This window comes from Hyperolius riggenbachi, chromosome 7, assembly GCF_040937935.1.
Source record: "Hyperolius riggenbachi isolate aHypRig1 chromosome 7, aHypRig1.pri, whole genome shotgun sequence".
NCBI lineage: Eukaryota > Metazoa > Chordata > Amphibia > Anura > Hyperoliidae > Hyperolius > Hyperolius riggenbachi.
The window spans coordinates 240,644,458-240,664,099 of record NC_090652.1 but is presented as its reverse complement, the minus strand read 5'-3'; the positions used below and the strand labels follow the sequence as shown (position 1 = coordinate 240,664,099).

At 43.8% G+C, this 19,642-nt stretch overlaps 1 protein-coding gene across 1 annotated transcript in view; it reads right to left on the bottom strand.

Moving 5' to 3' along the window:
* CWC22 (CWC22 spliceosome associated protein homolog) overlaps window positions 1-9,921 on the bottom strand; it is a 143,666-nt gene extending 133,745 nt beyond the window's left edge. The window contains exons 1-2 of the mRNA XM_068245424.1: window positions 9,728-9,921; window positions 2,437-2,504 (exon numbers count right to left, since the gene is read on the bottom strand). Of these exons, the coding sequence (XP_068101525.1) occupies window positions 2,437-2,504; window positions 9,728-9,754 (95 nt within the window). The 5' untranslated portion in view covers window positions 9,755-9,921. The remainder of the gene's footprint in view (window positions 1-2,436; window positions 2,505-9,727) is intronic.
* Window positions 9,922-19,642: the final 9,721 nt, after the last annotated feature.

Sequence of the window (19,642 nt, the reverse complement as noted above, 5' to 3'; positions counted from 1 at the left end):
GTGTGTAAAGTTAGAGCAGAATGAGTGGAGCATAATGCATTGTATGTATTGTATTGCTCTACTATTCGTGCCATAAGACTTTACTGATGTTATTCTGCTTGGTTTAGTGCATACACTCTAGTGGCCCATACTCACGGGCTACAATTGTCGCCACAACACGCGGCGCGCGCGTTGCAGCGACAGGTCGCCCGTGAGTATGCGCCGTTGCACGGGCGCGCACCCCGAACTGTCGCCCGTCGCTGATGTCGCCAGGCGATTAAACTGCTCAATCGCCTGGCGACAGTCGCCGCCGCAACTGTCGCTAGTCCGCGTGAGTACGCGGACTAGCGACAGCAACCTCCATTGAAGTATACGGAGCTTCCGGCGGGGAGGGGGAACGTCGGCGACAGCTTCCGTCGCGCCGCTGGTCCCTCTTCCGCGTGTGTACGCGGAGGGACCTGGCGAGGAGCTGTCGACGGCCTGTCGCCCACGTGTGCTGGCGACAGGCCCTAAAAGTTGCCCGTGAGTATGGGCCATAGGGCCTCTGTCATAGGGAAACATTTTTTTTATAGTGTACTGATTTTCCCTTCACATGAGTTTACCCCATAGAACATAGTGGAAAACTCATGTGATTCTGCCAAGTGTCACCCTGGCCTTTCTCATTTAAACAAGCAATTATATCACCACTAATCCAAAAAAACCTTTTCTGGCGAAACAGGTGGTTTTGGTGAATGGAGCTCATTAGCGGGCGCCGACACCAGGCGCCTCATAACAGCAATGCAATGCTGCGCGGGGTGTGTAAGGGTAATTCAGGGCTCCGGCCGTTGCCAGACCCCGGATTACATCTCACTCTGAGTTGCGACAACTTGGAGGGGGAATCGTATTTAATCCCGCCGGGGAGTTTTGCTGCAGCAGGGAGAGCTGTCATTCGGCTCTGCCGGCGCCCAACTTACCGGCGACACGTCCATATATATTTTTCTTTGGACCCTACAGCCCTCTCTAAGTATTGTTCCAGTCTCATTTTTTCCCTTTGCTTCCAAACTGCTGGAACGACAATTTTAGTCAGAACTGTCTGACTTCCTGTCTACTAACTCCTTGTTAGACCCCCTCCAGTCTGGCTTCTGATCTCACCATTCCACTGAAAGAGTCCTCACCAAAGCTGCAAACGACCTCCTCATTGCAAAATCCAAAGACCAATTTACTGTACTAATAATCCTTGACCTTTCCTCTGCCTTTGACATTGTCTATCATACTCTGCTTCTCGAGACACTCATCACTGGGTGTCAAGGGCCTAGCACATTCTTGGATTAGCTCCTACCTTTGGTGTACCACAAGGCTGCGTTCTAAGATCTCTTCTCTCTATACTCTGGAACAATTAATACGCTCTTTTGGTTTCCAGTATCACCTCTATGCTGATGACAGTCAAAACTATCTCTCAGCTCCGGACCTCTTCTATGCTATTATCTTGAGTCCCTGTCTTTCTGTTGTCGCTGCATTCATGTCAGAGATTGTGATATTTTCTCCATCTTTCTCTCTCTCTTCTCCCCACCTATAATTACAATTAATGTAGAAAAACCCCAATAACCTCAACTCCTAAAGCTCACTGTCTAGGAGTAACTCTGGACTCTGAGCTCTCATTTCAAACACATTAACAACCTCCTGTTACTTCCATCTCAAAAATATCTCCAGAATACGTCCCTTCCTTACACAAGGCTACTAAAATACTTGTACATGCTATAATCATGTCCCATCTTGATTACTGTAACATCCTACACTGTGGCCTACGAAAAAACAGACTGACACCTCTCCAGACCCTACTGAACTCTGTTGCACTTCTCACCCACCTCCCCTCTCTGCCAATCCCTCCAATGGCTAACAGCCTCCCAAAGGACCCAGTTCAAATGCCTAACACTATCATACAAAGCTCTACATAGGCAAGCCCCTCCATACATTTCCTTCCTAATCTCCAGATATCATCCATGCAGGAAGCTTCACTCCACCCAAGAGACCCATTTGTTATCCAGCCTGGTCACCACCTCTCACTCTCGCATCCAGGATTTCTCATGAGTGTCACCTCTCCTTTGGAGCACTCTACAACAGTCTATAAGTCATGCTCCAAGCCTGGATATTTTCAAACGTACCCTCAAAAAACACCTATTCAGACAAGCTTATAATCTGTATAGCTAGAATTTAAAGTTCACTGCCTCATCTGCTGACACACACACCAGACACACACACCAGACACACACACCAGACACACACACCAGACACACACACCAGACACACACACCAGACACACACACCAGACACACACACGAGATTGTATGTAAAAATTATTTGGCTGTGTTTCCACGTCCTAATTCATGCGCGGGGAAACAAACAGGAATTGCTGCAGTAAAAACTTAGCATAAAACGATCCACATGAAGACTAGTAACATATAACGTAGCTCTTCATACCTGTCCTCTGGAGAGGAGCTTCTTCGCTGAGATCCATAATAATCACGCTTGTCATAACCGGAGGAACTCTGTAATAATATACAAACAGAAAAATAGATTATAAACCATTATGACGCACAGCTCAGAGTCTGATACATAAAGTTATGGTCTGAAAAGGCATCAAAAGCTGATCACAAAATTGACATTAGTGCAAATAGAACAGTTTGCTACATGCAGTACTACTTTCATAGTGTTTTTCAATAATTTTGTGGCTGCATGGATAAGGAAGCTTAATACTAAATATAATGGAAGACATGGTATATGTAAATTACTACAATTACTAGGTAATGCCTAATGATGTTGATCCAGGGATTTTATCTGATTGCCATCTGGAGTCGGGAAGGAATTTTTCCCTTTAGGGGCTAATTGGACCATGCCTTGTAAGGGTTTTTTCGCCTTCCTCTGGATCAACAGGGATATGTGAGGGAGCAGGCTGGTGTTGTACTTTATACTGGTTGAACTCGATGGACGTATGTCTTTTTTCAACCAAAATAACTATGTAAGAAAAATTAGTGTGCTGCAAGTGAAAACTTAATATATACCATATTTTTGGGACTATAATACAATTTTTCTCCCCCAAAAGTGGGGAGAAAAAGCTACTGCGTCTTATAGTCCAAATGTGGCAGGTCTCGTCTATCCCGACGCTTGTGTCTATTGTGCTGTAAATGTGGTGGCAGAGCCCGGGGACCCCACCTGTCATGTGCACCAGTGTTTGTGTTTTTTGCACATGATGTCTGTAAACAACACACAATGCTCACTAGGAATTTAGGTTTGCCCCTTTAGAACCCCAGACCCCTTTTCAGGATGGCCCACGCTACCAACCATCACCATGGAGAGCACCACGAGGCCCACCTCCCCGTCCCAACAGACCAGGAGACCCAGCCCCTTACCATCCATCTATACCCAGGTCACTCCAGATGCCACAGAAACCAAGACCTTTGCCACACGACCCTCAGACCCACGGGGAGGCATGGGAAAGAAAAAGATTCAGAGACGACGAGGAAGAAGGGGAGGAAGGGGTTTACACCCCAGACCTAAAAAGACTAAGGGAGTGAAGGCTAGTTATGAGGGGATTTTTGAAGTAGGATCAGTTAGTTTAACAGAGAACAATAAAAAAATCTTGGACCGAGGTTTGAAGTTTGTTCCAGATACTCCTATGGACAAATTCCAAACTTATATTGATGTCAACAAATTTGTTAGAAAATTGAACATCAAAAACAGTTGTTGTTTTTTTACAACAAACAGCCCCTTTGTGAACATGTCAAGTACAGTCCATTTATCAACACACTAATCTTAAAGAGACACTGAAGCGAAAAAAAAATTATGATATTATGATTTATATGTGTAGTACAGATAAGAAATAAAACATTAAGATCAGATACATCAGTCTAATTGTTTCCAGTACAGGAAGAGTTAAGAAACTCCAGTTGTTATCTCTATACAAAAAAAGCCATTAAGCTCTATGACTTTCAAAGTTGTGGAGAGGGCTGTTTTCTGACTTTTATTATCTCAACTGTTATTGAACTATTTACTTTTTCTCTGCCAGAGGAGAGGTCATTAGTTCACAGACTGCTCTGAAAGAATCATTTTGAATGCTGAATGTTGTGTAATCTGCACATATTATAGAATGATGCAATGTTAGAAAAAACACTATATACCTAAAAATAAAAATATGAGAATATTTTCTTTGCTGCTAATCTTCTAGCAATTATTCATAGTACACAACCAATTCATTATATCATATATTTTTTTTCGCTTCAGTCTCTCTTTAAGAAACCATCAGTGTTTAATCCAAACATCACCAACAATAAGTATGTTGATATTTTTAAGAAGGTAGTTTTAGATGAGTTAGAGGAGAATGGGGTTAAGGCCCGGTTCACATTAGCGTTCGCTATCCGGATTTTCCGGATCTGATCCGGACCGCATACTGTACAAACGGAACGTACGTTCCGCATAGCAATGCAAAGGCTATGCGGACGTTCACATACGTACGTTCCGTACAGTACGGAGCCGGACCGGATCCGGACTCTTTTCCAACATGCGCTATTTTTTGTGTCCGGATCTCCGGCCCACGCATCCTGACCTGAGCCTGACAGCACCATCAGGAACACAGAAACCAATGGGAAACGGAAGGCACAGAACACACTGTCTACAAAAACCTGACGTTCTACCCCACTTCCTATGCGTATCCAAGCGGCCATTTCGGATGGGGACACATGGGCCAAGCATGTCTGGAGTGGAGCAGCAGTGACAGACGTGCTGGAGCTGTTTGGCAGAATATCGGAGGTGGAGGTGATGCCTACAGCGGAGGAACCTGATTGTACATGTGCACCAGGTGCACCTTCTGCTGACCCGAACATTTTTTTATTTATATTTAACTATTTTTTGCCCACGGATCCGGATGGCAGCCTGATGCATGCCTGATACAAACGGACCGGATCCTGATCGGAACCGTACGGTTCTAAACAGGATCAGGTCAGGATCCGGTCCGTTTACTTGCCAAAACGCAAGTGTGAACGGGGCCTTAAGCACAATCGATACCAGAGAACCAATTTCACCAAAACTGAACATCAATTACTGAAAGAGATGGGAAAAAATGATTCTTGGGTCATTAATCACAGAATTTGCGTTGATACAATTTTATGTATTTTTACATGTTTTTGCAGTATATTGAATTTTTATTATGTCATTATTTTATAAATGGTGTTATTAGATGTAGATAACACTGTATATTGTTATTGGTTAGAGTAACCAGGATGTACAAATTGGACATATTGCTTGCAATAATTATGCTCTGAGTAATATTTTGTCTCCTTCCGCTTCCCATACTGTCGGCTGTTGATTTGGGGGGAGGAGTGAATGATTATGTATCTTATATAAGGACTTTATATTTTACATGCAAACATCCACTGAGGAAGGCTGCTGGCCGAAATCCAGATTGGATTTTAATCTTTGATAGGTTAATAAACAAGCATTTGTCAGTAAGTACAATCGTTGTGGGGTCTGTCCAACACTAGGCGCAGTCTGCACTATGGTGTGTCCCCTCTGTGCTTCCATGTACAGGAATTGAGCCGACAGCATCCTGCATATCCTTTGGAGCGCAGAGTGTGCGACATCACTGCTGGTGGAGAGACTCGGCGTCCTCAGTCAGATCCAGTACATACGCGCAAGCGGTGTTTGTGCACATAGCACGGAACTTATGCCCACGGTGGACTTCATGTAATAGCAGGAGGTAATTCCCTTATACCTATGCTGCTTGCAGGTACTGTTTCCACATATTTAATACAGCGGCTGGTTTTCAGGGACATTGCATCCTCCAGCCATGGAGCGCCAGGTCCTCCTAGTGTTTACATTGATTCTGAAGTGAAAAATTAACTTCAGGTTTATACCTATGTTGATGGAATGCTCTGGATACCAGGGCTGTGGCGTCAGAGGTTTCGTAAACTGAGTCGTCGGATGACTTTTGTACCAACTTAACCACCCTGATGGATACCATAGAGCCTTTCCAGTCTGTCCCCTCATTCCTGCACCTTCCACTGTTGAGGTGATAGGACCTGCTAGGCCAAATAACTCTTTAGCACTCCTCAGGCAGCCTTCGGGTATGCATGAAAAAGATCCTAAGGATCTTTGATAAATATCGGGCGCTACATAGGAAATATACGGTAGGTTAAAGTATGACATTTGGGTGCCCTATAAATAACGGCCACCAGAGCCAACCGCAATGAAAAATGCAGCTACAAATAACAATAATATTTTTATAGTGCTTTTCTCCCTGGGGACTCAAAGCGCTGTGACCCTGTATTATGCAGTCTCAAAGGCTCAGGAAAAGAGGTGAGTTTTTAGCCTTTTCTTTTTAAAGCTGTCCAGAGAAGGAGCCTGTTGTACTGATTGTGGAAGTGAGTTCCATAGAGTAGGGGCTGCATAGGAAAAGGCCTGAGCACCAAATGTTAAGTGTGTCCCGGGAATAACCAGATTCATCTTGTTGGCAGAGCGGAGGGTGCGTGGAGGGGCATAAAGTTCCAATAGGGTGCGCAAGCTATTGATCAGGACCAAATTTCTTATTTTAAAGCAGGATTGTCAGCCATAAAATCAAATTCCATATACCCCCTGCTCTGAGTTTATTATGTAGTATACATGCAGTCTGCATTGCAAGCATTCCAATATAATCATAAATGTGTCTGCTATAATGAATCTTATCTCAGTCAGCCTGGCTCTATTCTGGTACATTGCCAGGGAAAGGGAAGCTTGCTATCTCCCCTTCCACATTTCTGCTCGTCACCAATTGGCTGAGGGCAGTTCAGTGTGACAGAAGGCTAAGTAGGGAAATACACCTAACCCCTCTGCAGACCTGGTACATGTGCTCACATGTGTTTACAAAGCAAGCTAGATATGACAGAGCAGTTTTTAGTACAGAGCTCGGTGGGGAGAAAATTTCTGGAAGGAGGGGGGGGGGGGGGGAGGGGGGAGGAGGGGAAACAAAAAAAAAAAACACACAAGAGTAAGGGTGGATATTATATCATGATTGCGTTTAGTCAGAGGCAGTAAAGATGAAAAATGCCTGGAACAGTTTTCTCTTTATTTACTATATAAATGTTACTGAAATCAAAATGTAGACAGTATAGTACATATGTTACGTAAGTAGAAGTCATATTTATCCACTTATACAGTAGAATCCCTTTATAGTATACTCCAATGGACCAGGAAAAGTAGTTTACTAGATCAGAAGATTACTATATCAGAATTGGTGATACATTGTACATTTATATCACGTGTCGAACTCCAGGCCCGGAGGGCCAGATCCATGCCAGTGTTTAGGATGGACTGAGAAAAAGGAATGTGTTCTACCTGATGGACCACACCGTTCCTGATTCAGACCCATCAATTCATTTGAGCTGTATCAAAAATGTGTGAGGATCTCGGCCCTCGTAGGACCGGTTTGACATACCTGATTTATATAGATGCAATTTCTGGGACCTGAGGACTGAATTTACTGTATCCAGAGGGTAACTATAGCAAGATTCTACTGTATATGTGTTTTGTTCCTGGGATAGTATGGCTGTCCCTGCTGCTTTAAAGGATACCGAGGTGACATGCGACATGATGAGACAGACATGTGTATGCCCAGTGCCTAGCACACAAATAACTATGCTGTGTTCCTTTTTTTTTTTTTTTTTCTCTGCCTGAAAGAGTTAAATATCAGGTATGTAAGAAGCTGACTCAGTCTTGACTCAGACAGGAAGTGACAACAGTGTGACCCTCACTGATAAGAAATTCCCCTTTTTATCTCTTTCTTGCTCTCAGACGTCATTTTCTGCTAGGAAAGTGTTTTATAGTTGGAATTTCTTATCAGTGAGGGTTACACTGTAGTCACTTCCTGTCTGAGTCAGGACTGGGTCAGCTACTTACATACCTGATATTTAAATCTTTCAGTCAGAGAAAAAAAAAGGAAGACAGCATAGTTATTTGTGTGTTAGGCACTGTACGTACACATGTCTATCTCATGTCACATCGGGTATCCTTTAACCGATCATTTCTATACGCCTAAACTTCTACCATTAACGGCCAACCTAATTTTCTGCCATCACTTTTGGAACGACTTCCGTTCTTAAGTAGTTCCAATAATGAGTATATACGTTCTGCACACGCACGAGTCCGGACTCACACATGCACGCTGTAACTACTCGGAGATGCGAATAGCTCCGAAGGTGGCTCAAGGAGTGCCTAAAACCTTGGAGGGCAAGCAAGTTCAACCAGAGACAGTGGAGGAGCAACTGGATGGACCAAGGACCAGGAAAGCTCCATGGTATCTAGAGCCTTCCCTCTACAAAGGTATCTATGAAACCTAGAGTGAGTTTTTGGCACTAGTCTACTTTAGGGGATCCAGCTGGACACCTCATATGGAACAGTTCTCCAATCACAGCACCCTCTTCCAGCATACAGCATGGCGATTGGCAAAATGGCGTGGGTGTGTGGTTTAATACAGCCTATTGTAAACCTAGCAGTTCAAGAAGGTTTTGTCCACCTAATCACGTCAGTGAAATTTACCTATAAGGTTTTCTGCTGAGTCCCCTATTAGTAGAGTTTTTCACTTCAGATTTGTTTCAAAGAACAATTGAAGTGAGAGGTAGAAGGCGGATGCCATATTTATTTCCTTTTTAAAAAAAATGCCTGTTGCCTGGCTGCCCTACTGACCTCCTCTGGCATCAGTGTCTGAAACAAGCATTTTTATTATTATTTAGTATTTATATAGCGCTGACATCTTCCGCAGCGCTGTACAGAGTATATATAGTCTTGTCAGCATGCGGCTAATCTTGTCAGATTTTTGGCCGCTATCTGATCTGCATGTGTGTTCAGGGTCTATGGCTATTAAGTATTAGAGGCAGAGGTTCAGCAGCACAGCTAGGCAATCTGCATTGTTTAAAAATAAATAAATATGGCAGCCTCCATACGTCTCCAACCTCTCAAGCCTAACAAGAGCTTGAAGATGCAGACAGAGTTCTGTGACGCTGATGTAGGTAAGCAAAGAGACTTTTGCCATTACATTCTCCAAGAAAAATCAAAACTGAACTGCAGCAATACTACATCACAAGAAAACAGCATTTACTCAACTACAGTATTTAATATTTCTGTGGTTAAAGGACTACTGTAGGGGGGGAAATGTAGAACTTACCCAGGGCTTCTAATGGTCCCCCAGAGACGTCCGGTACTCGCACAGCCATTCACCGGTGCTCCTGTCCCCACCTCCAGTCAACTTTTGGAATTTCCGACTTTAAAGTCAGAAAACCATTGCACCTGCGCGGCCGTGCCGTCACCAGGAGTGTATTGCTCAGGCCCAGTACAGGTGCAGTCGTTTTCCGACTTTAAAGTCGGAAATTCCAGATGTAAACCGGAGGCTGGAACAGGAGCATCGGTGAGCGGCTGCGCGGGCACAGGACATCTGCGGGGGACCATTAGAGGCCCCGGGTAAGTTCAACTCTTTTTCCCCCTACAGTAATCCTTTAAGTTTAGAACTGGGACAGGGGGAGTAAATGTTAGCTATTAGCAAGGAAAGGGTATGGTTAGGCATCAGCATGTGGTGGTGGTGATTATTATTATATTGGATTTAAGACAAAACGACAAGACAGGTGATCAGCACACCGGCTGTGACTCCACCGATAGCCTGGTCTGCCTTTCTCCAGTAGGAAAGCTCCATTGACAGTACTATGCGCCCAAATCTAGCAGCGCTGAAAAGCACTGCTCCGGTATTACTCACCCTCACATGAGCTACGCTGCTCTTCATGATGACGTCACTATACAGATCTTCCTCCTCTGGGAATCCCACCGCTATTACCCCCGATCCACCGAGCTTCACTGTAATTACACCGGAGGGATACACACACACGATGCACCATCCACTTCCGGTTTCCAGGCTCTGCAACGCAGATGACGCGCGTACCGTCAAGAAAGGAAGCCTGTATGGGACAAACATCCTCTGTCAGCGCTTCAGTTCAGTTGCAGGGAGGGAAGGGAAGAAGCAGATCTTTTTTGTAATTGAGCTAGATTAATATATGTAGTGACAATGCAGACGCAAAAAGGCATTTTAAAGTAGTTCATATTGCTCTGTAGAGCTCCAAGCTGTCCACTTGTCCCTCAACCACGTCTCATCTAGGCAGCCTTGTTTTCCCTCTTCTAGTCCACAGCTGTTTTGCCTTTTTAGCTATGTCCCTATATTTAAAGAGGAAGGTTTGAACTTAATTCCAATCAGTAGCTGATACCCACTTTTCCACCAGAAATCTTTTTTTATAATAGGTTATCAGGGTGTAGGGCTGATATTGTGGGGGAACCTCTCCCACAGTGTGATGTCAGGGCCATGTTCCTGACAATTTGCTGTCTGTGAACCTTGTTGCAGTGGGCTCTATTCACAATCATTTTCCGCATGCGGATATGCACTTGCGGTTACATTTTTGACCAAAATAAGACTATCCTGATATCCACAGCATTTTGCGCATGTTTTTATCGCATGCGGAAAAAGTGCGGTAAAAGTTCGAAAATAATGCGCATTATTTCTGCCTTAACTAATGATTCCATTAACTTAAATGGAGACTGGCGCCTTGAGCATTGTGCTTGCTGGACTGTAAAACCTTTTTTTGAAAAAAAAAATTATTGCGACATTCTTTACGCATGTTTAACGCATGTTTTCTGCACTTTTTTTCCGCAGCCCATTGTGGGAAATAACGGCTTTTTTCCAAGTGCCAGTGCCAAGCAAGCAAGCAACAAACATTCCGCACAGATCACCTGGCAGAACTAAAAAGGTCACCACCAGTGAAACATTTCAGAAAGTAAATCAGGGAGAGGAACGATTTTACAATGGGCAAGCACTGACTAAATCTATAAAGTTTCTTATGCACTTTAAAGGATACTCAAAGTGACATGTGACATGATGAGATAGACATGGGTATGTGCAGTGCCTAGCACACAAATAACTTTTTCTTTCTCTGCCTGAAAGAGTTAAATATCAGGTATGTAAGTGACTGACTCAGACAGGAAGGAAGTGACTACAGTGTGACCCTCACTGATAAGATGTTCCCTTTCTATCTCTTTCTTGCTCTCAGAAGCCATTTTCTGCCAGGAAAGTGTTTTATAGTTGGAATTTCTTATCAGTGAGGGTCACACTGTTGTCACTTCCTGTCTGAGTCAGCCACTTACATAACTGATATTTAACTCTTTCAGGCAGAGAAAGAAAAAAAGAAACACAGCATAGTTAGTTATGTGCTAGGCAGTGTACATACACATGTCTATCTCATCATGTCACATGTCACTTTGGGTATCCTTTAACCAGCCTGGCGTTCTATTAAGATCGTCAGGCTGGCGACCGGACTTTTTTTTTTTATAAAAAAAAAACTATTGCATGCAGCCAACTGAAAGTTGGCTGCATGAAAGCCCACTAGAGGGCGCTCCTAATGCATACTTCTGATTGCCTCCGGCCGCTGGCAAAGTGGCGGCTGCGTGTGCTCCTTTTTATTTTATTAAAATCGGCCCAGCAGGGCCTGAGCAGCAGCCTCCGGCGGTAATGGACGAGCTGAGCTCGTTCATACCGCCCGGCTGGTTAATGGGAGAAACAAGAAAGAAATAATAAAAATATATGTTTTTAATTATGGTTTCACAATATTGTTTACATTGCGCTGACATCTTCCATAGCACTGTACAAAGTAAAAACAAAAAAAACAGAATAATGGGGAGTATGTATACATAAACAGTTCAACACAGTGTACAATCAGAGAGTAAAGGGAGTGCCAGAGAGGCAAAGGGTTGGCCAACAACCCAAATGAGCATTCAGGCTCATCCAAGCCAAGTGGGTCCTCACTTGCGGGGCAAGGAAGAACTAGTGGTGTTGAAATACCTACCTACCACAAAGGGTGGGGGACTACTCCTTAACCTATATACCTCATTGACAACTTTGGAACATTGACTGTTTGAGTGCAATTTTAAAGGGAACCTGAAGTGAGAAAGATGTTGAGGTTGACATATTTATTTCCTTTTAAGCAATACCAGTTGTCTTGCATCCTGCTGATGTCTTCAAAAAGTGCTGTGAGCTATATACAGCTTTGGACAAGGCTTATTTACCTGAGGAAGTTCCTTCAGGCCACGAAACGCATTGTTTTTGTCCTTTTTAATAAAACTGTCAAAACGTTGGACGTTTTCATCATTGAAGGCAAGCTTATAGTTACCTTCCTTTTAAGCAGTTTTTAGTTTTTAATCCTTTAATCGGACACCTCCAGTCACTAGCTACATTCTGATCTCTTTGGCTGCAGTAGTGTCTGAATCACACACCTGTCCATAGCTCCCAACTGTCCCTCTTTTGGAAGGACAGTTCCTCTTTGGGAACCCTGTCCATATGTCCCACTTTCTTCCTCAATTGTCCCTCTTTCAGTACTCATGTACAGAAATATGAAAATATATGTATTTTTCTACTGAAAAACTGTCTTTAATATACTCGTAATGTTATGTGTATCCTTTAAATTGATATATTTATTATTTTCTAATGTTTATACGAAGGAAAATGAACCAGAATAGAAATGATCAGTGTGGTTTGAATTATAAAACAACATATTTTTCCTATGAAATCTTTATGGTATGCGTGACTAGGGGTAGGTTGTGGGTGTGATTAGGGGTTTGGCCTATGTGTCCCTCTTTCTTATCTCAAAATGTTGGGAGGTATATTAGTCTGATACTCGTAGCCAGGGGGGTAACAATAGACCCTGCAAGGGATGCAGCCGCAGGGGGGCCCAGAAGCCACAGGCGGGCCGCGTCCTGAGAGACTGACAACTAAGGGCAAGGAAAGATAATACTTTCTGTTTTCTGCACAATTGTTCTAGTGACTGCATCTGCTCAGCCACTGATAATGAATCATACAAAGTTTTGCAGACAAAGATTTTTAGACAATCCCTATTCAGTAGGGGCCCCATCCAAAGTTTTGCAGGGGGGCCGAGTGATTTCTAGATATGCCCCTGCTCGTAGCACCTAATTGTCATGCTTGTTCAAGGTCTACAGCTAAAGTATTAGATGCAGAGGATCAGCAGGACAGTCAGGTAATTTCACTGCAGATGTGTTTTAAAGGAGAACTGTAGTGAGAGGTATATGGAGTCTGCCATATTGATTTCCTTTTAAGCTATACTAGTTGCCTGGCAGCCCTGCTGAGCTATCTGCCTGCAGTAGTGCAAATCACACCAGAAACAAGCATGCAGCTAATCTTGTCAGATATGACAAAAAATGTCAGAAACACCTGATCTGCTGCATGCTTGTTCAGGGGCTATGGCTAAAAGTATTAGAGGCAGAGGAGAAGCAGGGCAGCCAGGCAACTGGTATTGCATAAAAGGAAATAAAGATGGCAGCCTCCATATAACTCTCACTACAGTTCTCCTTTAAGGGTACCTGAAGCATAATAAAGTAATCAAAGTGAATACTTATCTTAGTAGTGGGAAGCCTCTGGATAGACCTCACTGGCCCAGCGCTGGGACCCTCAACATATTCCACAAGTGAAACTGTTGATTATATTCCCCTGGCCACTTCCATGTACAAGCACTGTGCAGGTGCTTTAACTGTTATGACAAAGAAAGGTTTGAAAAGCATTTATTTATTTTATTATTATGATTTGTTTATGTAGTGCCAATATCGTCTGCATTACTGAACACATTACAAAACACCAAGAAATATGTTTGTGGCAAAGGTTACTTGAGATAATGGGGAGTACTTAGCCAACACAATCATTAATGAAGAGGTACATGCTATACAAACCTTGAGAAATACTTACCGTATGTAGAGCACATGACAAAGGGGAGAGTGCTTTCTCTACATCCCGTCAGATGAGATATGGTGGATTGTAGCAGTGCTATGAAATGCCACATGGACCCAATGGAGAGAGTCATACACGTCCCTTGAAACGTGGTTGTATTAAATGAAATTTGTAAAAAACAAATCCGATACATATATTTGATATAGTTAATTAAAGTTTAGAGCTATCTGCACACACTCCCCCCCCCCCCCCCATTACATTTCCTAATGTAGCACAGAGTTACAAACTACCCAACAAGGTGAACCAGAACTCATAGGAGTGTGTAAGGGGCTACATAGGACCCAAAAGCCCTCTTACTAAAATGCTAGGGAAAACAAAAGAAGTTTGCATTCTTAAAGCAGAAGGTATTTGTGATAATTCAGGTTGGAGTGAGCATATGAAGTGTCCCACAATGCATCACTGCTGAATATGCAAATCGTCCCTTGTTGTCCATGTAAGCTAGCCACACCTTCAGAACTGCTGGAATGCAATGATGTGTCAGCTTGTTAATTATACAGAGCCACAATAATCCAACATGTATACAGCCAACATGTATCAGTGCATGGCATGGATTAATGTGGCTGTATGGAGTAGGACTTGAAATACCCAGAGTTAAAAACTACTCAGCAAGCTCATGGTGAACCAGATGCTCTGGGGGTGTAACAGTAGCCCTCACGACCACAGGGGCCTAAAGGGATGGGGAGAAGGGGGGCGTGCTGCTCTGTCCCCATCGCATCTTTTCTCTCTACACTACTCCCTTTATGAAAAGTAGTGACGAGGAGCATTATATCTACTTGTTACCACTCCCTATGCATGTCATGTGACATGCAGGAAGACTCAGGAGCCAGATGCAGAAGAAACAGATATGTAACATAGTATGCATAGCTGCAGGGAAGGACAGAGGACACATGACCCAGTGCTGCAGCAGGTTAAGATTACACTTCTGTGCAGTCCTATTATTATTCAGCATGGGGAGATGGTGCCACTAGCATGAAGGTGGTGCTCTACTGTCCACCCTTGCTACATAGGGAGTTCTTCACTGGCTACTGCTGGCAGGAGGGACGGTGTGCTGGCCACACTTACTAAGGTGCTTGTCAGGAACCGGCCCGCGTCACGCCTGCGTATACGGTTCCCGACTGCAGGTTTGACCAGATCAAGTGGGGAGCAGCCTTATTCAAGATACAGACAAGGCTGGGACCCCTTAAACACTTCTCACTGCCACCACTAGCTGTTGCTAGAAACGTCCACTCTGCTGTCGAGTGCCCACGCAATCCGCGTTTTCCTATTCGGGTCAGCTTTGCGCTTTAGGCTGAGTACGGGAACGCCACGCACACACCCACACAGTACAGTTGTACAGTAACACGGCACAATCAGGCACTGACTTGTAATGCAAGTTACACTGTGGTGCAGCAAAACCACTAACAGTCGTTCCGAATGATACTGTTAGCCACTCTGCTGTCGAGCGCAACAGTGCCCATACACACAATAACATTCACAGTCCATTATTATTATTATTATTTAGTATTTTTATAGCGCCGACATATTACGCAGCGCTCTACAGTGTGTATATATATATATATATATTTATCTTGTCACTAACTGTCCCTCAAAAGAGCTCACAATCTAATCCCTACCATTGCCATATGTCTATATTATGTAGTGTAAGTACAGTAGTCTAGGGCCAATTTTAGGGGGAGCCAATTAACTTATCCGTATGTTTTTGGAATGTGGGAGGAAACCGGAGTGCCCGGAGGAAACCCACGCAGACACTGAGAGAACATACAAACTCTTTGCAGATAGTGCCCTGGCTGGGATTCGAACCAGGGACTCAGCGCTGCAAGGCGAGAGAGCTAACCACTACGCCACCGTGCAGTCCATGAAGCTAGCTGCCAATACCTTCAAAGCCAGACTGGCTGACATAATACACAGCAGATAGAAAAATGATAGAATATGTTCCTGTTTTATCCCAACATCATAACTAGCTGCTATATCATGACAGTGCTGTTGGGGGGAGGAGTCTTACACTGCCTATACTTGCTATGGGGTGGCTATACTGGTTGCACTTGCTGTGGGGAGTAAGGGAGGGGTGCTATACTGGTCGCACTTGCTATGATAGAGGTGGGGATAGAGGGTGAGGAGGTTGGATCTTAGGTATGGGGACCCCATTAGATTTTTTGCTGGGGAAGGGGGGCAGGATTTGTAGTTAGTGCCCATAGTGGTGCTATTGACCACCATATCACATCTTGCTGGACTGAGACACAGAGAGTGCAGAGAACTGGGACCTCCATGACCTGTTTGACAGCCTTAACATCAGCAGAGACCCACCATGAGAAAACACACCATCTAAGCACACAGATGTTTGTGCCCCCTTAAAAGTAACGGAGCATTAAAATTTAAAAACTTGTCAAACAAACTTCCCTAAGACAGGTTCATAAAGTAAACGATAAGGGCTTTCGGCAGAAAGTAATCATCTACTTAGTTATGGGGGGCTGCTCTGTAGCCCCCTGCCTATATAATGTCAATAGCCTTAAAGAGGAACTGTAAACAAGAATTGAACTTCTTCCCAATCAGTAGCTGATACCGCCTTTCCACGAGAAATCTTTTCCTTTTCTCAGACAGATCATCAGGGGGCTCTGTATAGCTGATATTGTGGTGAAACCCCTCCTATAGTGTGATGTCAGCACCTAGGTACTGACATCACACTGTGGGAGCCTTGTTGCATTGTGGGAAATAATAGCTGTTTCCACCTGCCAAAAAAGCATCATTTCCTTCCATAGACATCTCCTGTCAGCAGTAAAGATGTCTCCTGTGATAAATTTCAGAATGTAAATCCCAAAAAGGAAAGATTTTACAATGGGCAAACACTGACTAAATAATTTATACATTTTTTTTTGTAAAAATGAAGCACTTTTTTCATTATGTTATTTACTCTGCAGTTCCTTTTTAGGCTATTGACATTATGACCATATTTTGTATTAAATAGAACTCGAGGTGGATGTTCTGGGGGCAGATGGGACACAGAGCCATGTTCTTTGCCTAATGATATGGCTCTGTGCCCCCCAACCGCCGCTCTCTGCTTCCCCCTTCCCCTACCGCCTCGCTATAGCCCCCCCCCCCCCCCTGAATTTAGCGACAAGGTTTGTCGCTAACTCGGAGGTAAACAGAGGGGAGAGGAATTCCCTGTTTAACCATTTCTGCCGCCCGGTCGTGAAGCTCACGTCAGGGCGGCTGCTCTGCTGCGGTGCCGCGCTTCGGCGCTATAGCGAGCGCTCCACCGTGTCCCCCAGTTGCCCTGGGATCAGTGACCGGGAACATGGTTCCCGATCACCGATCCGTGTCCCCAGCAGAAAAACCGAAGCGCTCTTACTAGAGGCTTCAGTCTTTTTGCACCTAAAAATTTCCGCATCCCCCTTGTGGGGAAAAAAACTCAATCTTGTGCCAAATAGTAAAACTGCATCTACGTATTTTTTACATAACAATTTACACATATAATAACATTAAAAATTAACTGTTTATTTCCCACACCAAAATATTACCCAAATACAATTTTTAATGGAAAAAAAAAATTACAATAAAAAAAAAAAAAAAAGACATAAATAGTTACCTAAGGGTCTGCACGTTTTAAATATGCATTTGAAGGGGGTATATAACGAACATTTTTTTAAATTATAAGCTTGTAAATAGTGATGGATGCAAAACGGAAACAATGCACCTTTATTTCCAAATAAAATATTGGCGCCATACATTGTGATAGGGACAAAATTTAAATGGTATAATAACCGAGACAAACGGGCAAATAAAATACATAGGTTTTAATTATGGTAGCATGGATTATTTTAAAGCTATAATGGCCAAAAACTGAGAAATAATTAATTTTTTCCATTTTTTTTCTTATTAATCCTGTTAAAATGCATTTATAAAAAAAAAATTCTTATCAAAATGTTCCATCCAAAGAAATCCTAATTAGTGCTGAAAAAACAAGATATAGATCAATATATCAATAGATCAATAAATTGTGATAAGTAGTGATAAAGTTATTAGCGAATGAATGGGAGGTGAAAATTGCTCTGATGCATATGGTGAAAAATCCCCGCAGGCCGAAATGGTTAAAACGCCTCCTGCCGCTCCCCTGCCTTCCTGCACGCTATGAGAGACAACACAGTCTCTCAGTGCAGCGTCATGACCAAGGGGTCACGCAAGTGAAAGTGGGTTATTGCGACCCACGGGAGCTGCGATTTTTGCGGCTACCTGATCCGCTCAGCCCTGCGGATCAGGTAGCCTACTTTTTTGTTTATTTTGTTAGCCCACCTCGGGCTCTCTTTAAAGAGACTCTGAAGCGAGAATAAATCTCGCTTCAGAGCTCATAGTTAGCAGGGGCATGTGTGCCCCTGCTAAAACGCCGCTATCCCGCGGCTAAACGGGGGTCCCTTCACCCCCAAACCCACCCCCGCAAAACTTAGTCGTAAACTTGGTCGTAAAATTATCTCTTCGTGGAGGCAGGGCTAACGGCTGCAGCCCTGCCTCTCAGCAAGTCTATCAGACGCGCATCGCCGCCTCTCCCCCGCCCCTCTCAGTGAAGGAAGACTGAGAGGGGCGGGGGAGAGGCGGAGGTACGTGTCTGATAGACGCGCATGAGGCAGGGCTGCGGCGGTTAGCCCTGCCCCAATGCGGAAGCGCTCCCCGGCTGTACGGAGGGGATTTGGGGGTGAAGGGACCCCCGTTAAGCCGCGGGATAGTGGCGTTTTAGCAGGGGCACACATGCCCCTGCTATCTATGAGGTCTGAAGCGAGATTTATTCTCGCTTCAGACTCTCTTTAAGGACTTTTTTTATGCTGTATCACTTGTGTGACTAGTTATTGTCATTACTATTAAAAGTTATATTTTATGCATAAGAATACTAGGCAAAATTTGTATTTGGTTACTTTTCGTACTGAATTATTAGAGGGGTGGCCTTTTTCTTCCCAGATATGAGTACCAATATTTAACCCCTGCCTATATGCCATTTTTTCTCGCTCTGTGCTCTGTGCTGCAGAGCTGCAGGATGAAAATGATTTAGTGTGTACCCGACACCCACAATACATGCTAGGGATGCACGAGGCATACAAGGAGATCAGAATCCTTTTTATTTCGCCAAGCACGACTGGGTCATGCCCGGAATTGGTTTTAGCAACAAAACAGATGAAGTCCCCATTGATGTGATTACATCTCGTAGCTGGAAGGTGCAACCACATCAATGAACTACATTTCCCAGCATGCATTGTGCACCCCTTGCATGCATTGTAGACACCTGGAATTGCACCTAGCGAGAGAAAATGGAGGCTTTCTCATAGACATGGTGGGCTACGGTGCAGCCCCCCCCCCTTCCCAAGTAAGTAAATGCCTGCTGTGCCCAAAAGACAACATAGTTTACAAACCACCCTTGAAGGGAGGTTTGTTTAATATAATTGCTTGCCTTAGGTGCATCCAGGTGCTCGGTATACTATAAGCTTTAGCTGCGAGCATTTACTATAATGGAACATTACCAATGGGTTAAGCAAACAATTTTTTTTGAATTAACTCTTTTGGCCATATGCAATTCACTTTTTCTACTAGGAGATCATTTTTCATCTTCTGTTTAAAATAAATTTTCAGTCACTAAACGCTATAATAGGCTCTACAGCCATACTAACTCCATCTCTAGCCCTCCTACACACCGGACTAAATTCTATTCCCTGGTCTCAGAAAACAAAACAAAACTGGGGCACTAACACTATACCCCCCGATCACCTGCATTGAAGCAGTCATGGATAGCAAGCTCAAAATGGAAACAATTTTCAAAGGCAACTCCCACGAAGACCCCCCAGCTAATCCATAATG